At 41.6% G+C, this 9,220-nt stretch overlaps 1 protein-coding gene across 1 annotated transcript; it reads right to left on the bottom strand.

Moving 5' to 3' along the window:
- Positions 1 to 4,573: 4,573 nt before the first annotated feature.
- Positions 4,574 to 5,161, bottom strand: LOC142765167 (uncharacterized). Its single transcript, XM_075865739.1, has one exon. The coding sequence runs from the start codon at positions 5,159 to 5,161 to the stop codon at positions 4,574 to 4,576; it is 588 nt and encodes a 195-aa protein (XP_075721854.1).
- Positions 5,162 to 9,220: the final 4,059 nt, after the last annotated feature.

Below are 9,220 nucleotides of genomic sequence, written 5' to 3'. Positions count from 1 at the left end.
CGAAGTTTCTTGTTGCGGAGTTTCTAGTGGCAGAGTTTATAGTTGTGGAGTTTCTAGTTCTGAAATTTGTAGTTGTGGAGTATCTAGTTGTGGTTTTTCAAGTTGTGGAGTTTATAGTTGTGGAGTTTCTAGTTGCGGAGTTTCTAGTTGTTGAGTTTCTAGTTGCGGAGTTTCGAGTTGCAGAGTTTCAAGTTGTGGAGTTTCTAGTTGCGGAGTCTCTAGTTGTGGAGTTTCTAGTTGCGGAGTTTCTAGCGGTGGACTTTCAAGTTCTTGAGTTTCTATTTGCCGAGTTTCTAGTTGCGAAGTCTCAAGTTGTGGAGTTTCTAGCTGTTAGTTTCTAGTTGCGAAGTTTCTAGTTGCGAAGTTTCTAGTTGCAGAGTTTCTAGTTGTGGAGTTTCTAGTTGCGAAGTCTCAAGTTGTGGAGTTTCTAGCTGTTAGTTTCTAGTTGCGAAGTTTCTAGTTGCGAAGTTTCTAGTTGCAGAGTTTCTAGTTGTGGAGTTTCAAGTTGTGGAGTTTCTTGTTAAGAATTTTTAGTTGCGGAGTTTGTAGTTGTGGAGTTTCTAGTTGCGGAGTTTCTGGTTGTGCAGTTTCTTGTTGTGGAGTTTCTAGTTGTGGAGTCTGTAGTTGTGGAGTCTGTAGTTGTGGAGCTTTTAGTTGTGGAGTTTCTAGTTATGGAGTCTCTAGTTGTGGAGTTTCTAGTTGCGGAGTTTCTAGTTGCGGAGTTTCTAGTTGGGGAGTTTCTAGTTGTGGAATTTGTAGTTGTGGAGTATCTAGTTGTGGACTTTCTAGCTGTAGAGTTTCTTGTTGTGGAGTTTCTAGTTGCAGAGTTTCTAGTTGTGGAGTTTCTAGTTGTGGAGTTTATAGTTGCGGCGTTTCTAGTTGTGGAGTTTCTAGTTGTGGAGTTATTAGTTGTGGATTTTCTAGTGGAGTCTGAAGTTGTGGAGTCTGTAGTTGTGGAGTTTCTAGTTGTGGAATCTCTAGTTGTGGAGTTCCTAGTTGCGGAGTTTCTACTTGCGGAGTTTCTAGTTGCGTAGTTTCTAGTTGTGGAATTTGTAGTTGTGGAGTATCTAGTTGTGGTGTTTCAAGTTGTGGAGTTTCTAGTTGTCGAGTTTCTAGCTGTGGAGTTTCCAGTTCTTGAGTTTCTAGTTGCCGAGTTTCTAGTTGCGAAGTCTTAAGTTGTGGAGTTTATAGCTGCGAAGTTTCTAGTTGCGAAGTTTCTGGTTGTGGAGTTTCTAGTTGCAGAGTTTCTAGTTGTGGAGTTTCTAGTTGTTGAATTTTTAGTTATGGGGTATCTAGTTGTGGTGTTTCATGTTGTGGTGTTTCTAGTTGTGGAGTTTTTAGTTGCGGAAATTCTAGTTACGGAGTTCCTAGTTGCGGAGTTTCTGGTTGTGGAGTTTCTAGTTGCAGAGTTTCTAGTTGTGGAGTTTCTAGTTGTTGAATTTGTAGTTATGGGGTATCTAGTTGTGGTGTTTCATGTTGTGGTGTTTCTAGTTGTGGAGTTTTTAGTTGCGGAAATTCTAGTTATGGAGTTCCTAGTTGCGGAGTTTCTGGTTGTGGAGTTTATGGTTGTGTAGTTTCTTTCAAGTTTTTCAAGTTTTCAAGTTTATTCAACAACGATGTCAGTTTACAGAAAAGTGCGTACAGGATTGGTAATACACACACAAGGAGCCCCAAAGTTGGAAACTGTCAGGGGGGCTCCCATACATGATGTTAACGGGAGAAGAAACAAAATATACAACATTCAGTTGTTACGGTATCTTCAGTAAGAAAAAAAAAGCACAGTGCGAAAAAACGAAAGTAGAAAATACATATATGTTTAGCAAGGCAAAAAAGAAAACTCTGAAGAACAAACAAGCGCAAGTTATAATACAAAACGTAAGGACAATATAACATGTAGCAATTGTTATCGCTACATTAAAAAGCAGTTGCTAAGATGAAGACAACTGTTGCAAAAAATATTTCTTTACTTGGTTTTTGAATGCATGTTCTCTGGTTGATGATTTTATTACGTAAGGAAGGGAATTCCACAGCTTGATTCCCGTAAATGTGGTAGTGAACTTGCCGTAGTTTGTGCGAACTTTAGGCAGAAGGCGGTTATCAAGCTCAGAAAACCTAGTAATATTATTATTTACAAGGCCTTCCAAGACAATGCCATCTATAAGGCGCGTATTCCAAATATGGCGCGTATTCCAAAGGTTATCTTGCGAATGAGTGATTGCGCATGAAGATTGAATTTCATATGCCGGTCAAGAACTACACCGAGAAACGTTGTACTGTCGGACATGGGAATTAAATTATCGTCCAGACGCACAGATATAGATTTTGAAAGTACAGTCGGGAAGGAATGAAAATTTATAAAAACGGTTTTTGATGGATTAATTCTTAACATGTTCATTCGACACCAGGAACTTATATTATGTAGATCCACGTTAATGTTTCGTTGTAGCTCATCGACATTGTTAGCATAAGTAAAAATGGTCGTGTCATCTGCATATAAGATACAATCTGTAGCGGTCAAAACATTAGGTAGATCATTAATAAATAGCAAAAAGAGCAGCGGGCCAAGGATCGAGCCCTGAGGAACACCTTGATTTACTTTCTTAGCTGCTGAAACTTTACCGTCAATCTGAACAACTTGAGTGCGATTGCAGAGATAACTAGATATAAATTGAAGTGCAGGGCCAGTTATGCCATACGATTCAAGTTTATGTATAAGAATTTTGTGATTAATTGTGTCAAAAGCTTTCGTTAAATCTATGAATACGCCACCAACTACGAAGCCTTGGTCGATTGCCCCTTTTATTTTATCGGTGAGGGTTAGAAGCGCAAGCTCAGTGGAATAGCCAGGCCGAAAGCCGTACTGTTTAGATGTCAACAGATTAAACTTTGTCAGGTAGGATATTAATCTTGTATGCATAAGACGCTCGATTATTTTGCTGAAAAATGGAAGAATACAAATGGGCCTATAATTACTCAGAAGTTCGCGATCACCTTTTTTGTGAACAGGTGTTATTCTACCAACTTTTAGGGAATCGGGAAATATGCCTGCTTTAAACATCTTGTTAACAAAATCTGCAATGACAGGAGATAGCTCACTAGAGACTAACTTGATGTGGGATGGATGAACAGAGTCAAGACCAGATCCCGTGGACCTGAGCGAAGTTATAACACGAAGAACTTCTTCTGCACTTGTTGGTCGCAAGAAGAAAGAATAAGGCTGGCGAGGTAATGTTGGTAATGGGGGATTTCTCAGAGATTCACAGGTACTGCTAAAATACTCACTGAACGCATTGGCGATATCAGTTGGATGGCTGTGTGTTTCTGCTTCAGTTCTAATTTTCGTTATCTGCTCACGACATTTATTATTTAAGAATTCGTTTATGACCTGCCAGTTGCGCCTCGTATCATTGCCATTATCCAAAATTTTTTTCTGAAAGTATTCTCGTTTTGCACATTTAAGTGCGGCTGCAAGCGTGTTGGAATATTTCTTGAAACGAATTTTAAGTTCAGAGTTAAATGGCTCACAAGTCACTCTTTTGTGAAGTTGGTTTTTCTTCAAGATACAACGAAGTAGCGCCCTTGTAACCCAAGGTTTTCTGGGATTACTAAAATGACGAGCTGTGATATGTACCGTCGTGCATTCGTTAATGCATTGTGTAACTGTAGTCAAAAATAGCTGATAAGCCTCTTCAGCGCAGGATTCACTTATTACGACGGTCCAGTCAATTGATTGTACCATAGATACGAATTTTTGAGAATTAAAAGATATCCTCTCTTTGTTTTCCTTACACTTGTAATTTTCTGTGCCCAAAGTCAGGAATATAGGGTAATGATCCGTTATGCTGTGCTCAATGACTCCTTCTGTATTGTCTGTAGCAAAATTGGTTAATATGTGGTCAATTAACGTATTAGATCCTGCTGTGTCACATCTGGTGGGAGTGGTTATTAAAGATTCAAAACCGTAGCCATGTAAACACCCGAGATAATCAGAACATGACTGATTAGTAGGGTCGATAATGTTGACGTTGATGTCTCCGCAGATGATGATATTTTTGTTTTCGTTCGTAATAGTGTGCAACAACTTATCGAACTGAAAACAGAACTCAGACTGTGAAGATGCTGGCGAACGATAAATGCACCCTAATACTGTGTTCCGGCCATCGACTGAGAAAACACTCTTGTCAAATTCTATCCATACAGATTCACAGAACATATTAGAAAACGCAAGGTCATTGCGGCGTTTGTATGACATTGACGATTTAATAAAAACGGCGGATCCACCGCCCCGTGGTGTAGCACGATAGCAGTACTCTGCATTGTATCCTGATAGCGCATACAAGTTTCTGTCGTCCGGTGACAACCACGTCTCAGACAAACAAATAAATGAGAAATTGTGATTAATTAAAGAAAGAAATGCAATGAGACTGTTGTGGTTTTTACGTAGGCTGCGAATATTCAAATGTATCAGTGATAGTTTTGGGTTTTTATCACTGAAATGTTTTTTCAGAGCTTGACAAGAAAACATTGTTGCGTAGGTTTAAAATACGAAGCAGTAAATAGCAATACTGGTAGGCTAGGCCAACACAGCAAGGTCACCCGCACTAGAGATACGGTAGACGCGGCTGTCGTCCGTCCTTCTGGCCTTAATCATGCAGTGATCAGTCCAGAGATGTTTCCAGCCTTTAGCTTTTTTCAGTTCAAGTGCCTGTGCGAACAGCCGTTTCCTTTCTTGTGTGAGATGATCATTTGCATATAAGGGCTTCTGATTGTTTTGGGAAAACCCAAGGGCCGCAGTCGTCAAGCGGGCCTTGCGTACTTTTTTCAAGAACTCAGTCTTTTTTTCTCGGGAGCAGAAGCGCGCGATAATGTTCGTGTCTTTTTTGGCTGGCACACGATGCACAGTATCAAGATCCTCAGGTGCAATCTTGCACCCTACAGCATCACCCATGGACTGAACAACTGCCAGACAGCTTTCACCTTTTGTTGCAGGGACGCCTTTTATTTCTACATTATTTAGTCGGGAGTACTGTTCAAGTTCAGAAACCCTTCGTGTCAGTTGCTTATTTTCATCTTTCAAAGCCTTGTTTTCAGTAGCGAGGTCGGAATTCTGCTTCTTAACACTCTCGACAAGCTCGTTGAACATACTAAGGCTGTCACGCATCGCCGCGACCTCAGTGCGTAAACACTCAATTTCTTTTGCCAACTCAGCGTTCGTCGGCATTCTGTACAACAGCACACGATTGGGCAGCAGCGGCAACGGTATTCACGGAACAAAAGAAGTATGGTTGGGTGGAGAAATAAGACCAACCTGTGACGAAAGTAGCAGTAGATTAGCGACTTGTTGGCGACCGCAACCGCTGCTGCCAATTGTGACTCGGCTGCAGCGATGCTTGCTTATATGCGGGAACTTGGCCGGTAGAGGGCAGACGCAGCACACCAATCACTGTCGTGACGAAACGGTCCGCTGGCGATACACGTGCAGAGGCGATATCCTTTCCTTGCTTCGGCTCGTAGACAGTTCCGCATATACTGTCCTGTGACGAAAGTAGCAGTAGATTAGCGACTTGTTGGCGACCGCAACCGCTGCTGCCAATTGTGACTCGGCTCCAGCGATGCTTGCTTATATGCGGGAACTTGGCCGGTAGAGGGCAGACGCAGCACACCAATCACTGTCGTGACGAAACGGTCCGCTGGCGATACACGTGCAGAGGCGATATCCTTTCCTTGCTTCGGCTCGTAGACAGTTCCGCATATACTGTCCTGTGACGAAAGTAGCAGTAGATTAGCGACTTGTTGGCGACCGCAACCGCTGTTGCCAATTGTCTAGTTGTGGAGTTTTAGTTGTGGAGTTTCTAGTTGTGGAATCTCTAGTTTAGGAGTTCCTAGTTGCGGAGTTTCTACTTGCGGAGTTTCTAGTTGTGGAATTTGTATTTGTGGAGTATCTAGTTGTGGTGTTTCAAGTTGTGGAATTTCTCGTTGTGGATTTTGAAGTTGTAGAGTTCCTAGTTGCGGAGTGTCTAGTTGAGGAGTTCCTAGTTGTGGAGTTTCTAGTTGCGGAGTTTTCTAGTAGCGGAGTCTGTGGTTGTAGAGTTTCTAGTTGTGGAGTTTCTAGTTGTGGAGTTTCTAGCAGTGGAGTTTCTAGTTTCAGAGTTTCTAGTGGCGAAGTCTCAAGTTGTGGAGTTTCTTGCTGTGAAGTTTCTAGTTGCGAAGTGTCTGGTTGCAGAGTTTCTAGTTGCAGAGTTTCTAGTTGTGGAGTTTGTAGTTGTTGAATTTGTAGTTGTGGGGTATCTCATTGTGGACTTTCTAGCTGTAGAGTTTCTAGTTGTGGAGTTTCTAGTTGCAGAGTTTCTAGTTGTGGAGTTTCTAGTTGTGGAGTTATTAGTTGTGGATTTTCTAGTGGAGTCTGAAGTTGTGGAGTCTGTAGTTGTGGAGTTTCTAGTTGTGGAATCTCTAGTTGTGGAGTTCCTAGTTGCGGAGTTTCTACTTGCGGAGTTTCTACTTGCGGAGTTTCTAGTTGTGGAATTTGTATTTGTGGAGTATCTAGTTGTGGTGTTTCAAGTTGTGGAATTTCTCGTTGTGGATTTTGAAGTTGTAGAGTTCCTAGTTGCGGACTGTCTAGTTGAGGAGTTCCTAGTTGTGGAGTTTCTAGTTGCGGAGTTTTCTAGCTGCGGAGTCTGTAGTTGTGGAGTTTCTAGTTGTGGAGTTTCTAGTTGTGGAGTTTCTAGCAGTGGAGTTTCTAGTTTCAGAGTTTCTAGTTGCAGAGTTTCTAGTTGCGGAATTTCTAGCTCTGGAGTTTCTAGTTGCGGAGTTTCTAGTTAATGAGCTTCCAGTCGTGAAGTTTCAAGTTGTGGAATTTATAGGTGTGGAGTTTCTAGTTGTGGAGTTTCTAGTTGTCGGGTTTCTAGTTGCGGAGTTTCTAGTTGTGGCGTTTTTAGTTGTGGACTCTCTAGTTGTGGAGTCTCTAGCTGTGGAATTTCTAGTTGCGGAGTTTCTAGTTGCGGAGTTTCTAGTTGCGGAGTTTCTAGTAGCGGAGTTTCTAGTTGCGGAGTTTCTGGTTGTGGAGTTTTTAGTTGTGGAGTTTCTAGTTGTGAAGTCTGTAGTTTCGGAGTTTCTAGTTCTGGAGTTTCTAGTTGTGGAATTTGTAGGCGTTGAGTATCTAGTTGTGGTGTTTCAAGTTGTGGAGTTTCTAGTTGTGGAGTTTCCAGCTATGGAGTTTCCAGTTCTTTAGTTTCTAGTTGCCGAATATCTAGTTGTGAAGTCTCAAGTTGTGGAGTTTCTAGTTGTGGAGTTTCTAGCTGTGGAGTTTCCAGTTCTTGAGCTTCTAGTTGCCGAGTTTCTAGTTGCGAAGTCTCAAGTTGTGGAGTTTCTAGCTGTGAAGTTTCTAGTTGCGAAGTTTCTAGTTGCGGAGTTTCTAGTTGCAGAGTTTATAGTTGTGGAGTTTCTAGTTGTGAAATTTGTAGTTGTGGAGTATCTAGTTGTGGTTTTTCAAGTTGTGGAGTTTATAGTTGTGGAGTTTCTAGTTGCGGAGTTTCTAGTTGTTGAGTTTCTAGTTGCGGAGTTTTGAGTTGCAGAGTTTCAAGTTGTGGAGTTTCTAGTTGCGGAGTCTCTAGTTGTGGAGTTTCTAGTTGCGGAGTTTCTAGCTGTGGACTTTCAAGTTCTTGAGTTTCTAGTTGCCGAGTTTCTAGTTGCGAAGTCTCAAGTTGTGGAGTTTCTAGCTGTTAGTTTCTAGTTGCGAAGTTTCTAGTTGCGAAGTTTCTAGTTGCAGAGTTTCTAGTTGTGGAGTTTCTAGTTGTGGAATTTGTAGTTGTGGAGTCTCTAGTTGTGGTGTTTCAAGTTGTGGAGTTTCTTGTTAAGAATTTTTAGTTGCGGAGTTTGTAGTTGTGGAGTTTCTAGTTGCGGAGTTTCTGGTTGTGCAGTTTCTTGTTGTGGAGTTTCTAGTTGTGGAGTCTCTAGTTGTGGAGTCTGTAGTTGTGGAGTTTTTAGTTGTGGAGTTTCTAGTTATGGAGTCTCTAGTTGTGGAGTTTCTAGTTGCGGAGTTTCTAGTTGCGGAGTTTCTAGTTGTGGAGTTTCTAGTTGTGGAATTTGTAGTTGTGGAGTATCTAGTTGTGGACTTTCTAGCTGTAGAGTTTCTAGTTGTGGAGTTTCTAGTTGCAGAGTTTATAGTTGTGGAGTTTCTGGTTTTGGAGTTTATAGTTGCGGAGTTTCTAGTTGTGGAGTTTCTAGTTGTGGAGTTATTAGTTGTGAATTTTTTAGTGGAGTCTGAAGTTGTGGAGTCTGTAGTTGTGGAGTTTCTAGTTGTGGAATCTCTAGTTGTGGAGTTCCTAGTTGCGGAGTTTCTACTTGCGGAGTTTCTAGTTGTGGAGTTTCTAGTTGTGGAATTTGTAGTTGTGGAGTATCTAGTTGTGGTGTTTCTAGTTGCAGAGTTTCTAGTTGTGGAGTTTCTAGTTGTTGAATTTGTAGTTATGGGGTATCTAGTTGTGGTCTTTCATGTTGTGGTGTTTCTAGTTGTGGAGTTTTTAGTTGCGGAAATTCTAGTTACGGAGTTTCTAGTTGCGGAGTTTCTGGTTGTGGAGTTTCTAGTTGGGGAGTTTCTAGTTGTGGAGTCTGTAGTTGTGGAGTTTCTAGCAGTGGAGTTTCTAGTTTCAGAGTTTCTAGTGGCGAAGTCTCAAGTTGTGGAGTTTCTTGCTGTGAAGTTTCTAGTTGCGAAGTGTCTGGTTGCAGAGTTTCTAGTTGCAGAGTTTCTAGTTGTGGAGTTTCTAGCTGTTGAATTTGTAGTTGTGGGGTATCTCATTGTGGTGTTTCAAGTTGCGGAGTTTTCTAGCTAGGAAGTCTGTAGTTGTGGAGTTTCTAGTTGTGGAGTTTCTAGCAGTGGAGTTTCTAGTTTCAGAGTTTCTAGTTGCAGAGTTTCTAGTTGCGGAATTTCTAGCTGTGGAGTTTCTAGTTGCGGAGTTTCTTGTTGTGGAGCTTCCAGTCGTGAAGTTTCAAGTTGTGGAATTTATAGGTGTGGAGTTTCTAGTTGTGGAGTTTCTAGTTGTCGGGTTTCTAGTTGCGGAGTTTCTAGTTGGGGCGTTTTTAGTTGTGGACTCTCTAGTTGTGGAGTCTCTAGCTGTGGAATTTCTAGTTGCGGAGTTTCTAGTTGCGGAGTTTCTAGTTGCGGAGTTTCTAGTAGCGGAGTTTCTAGTTGCGGAGTTTCTGGTTGTGGAGTTTTTAGTTGTGGAGT

Source organism: Rhipicephalus microplus, chromosome 6, assembly GCF_043290135.1.
Source record: "Rhipicephalus microplus isolate Deutch F79 chromosome 6, USDA_Rmic, whole genome shotgun sequence".
NCBI classification, from domain to species: Eukaryota; Metazoa; Arthropoda; class Arachnida; order Ixodida; family Ixodidae; genus Rhipicephalus; species Rhipicephalus microplus.
This window is presented reverse-complemented; position numbering and strand designations above follow the sequence as displayed.

Bases quoted from the DNA above. Each gene is read 5' to 3' on its own strand.
- LOC142765167 (XM_075865739.1), bottom strand. From the start codon at position 5,161: ATGCGTGACAGCCTTAGTATGTTCAACGAGCTTGTCGAGAGTGTTAAG.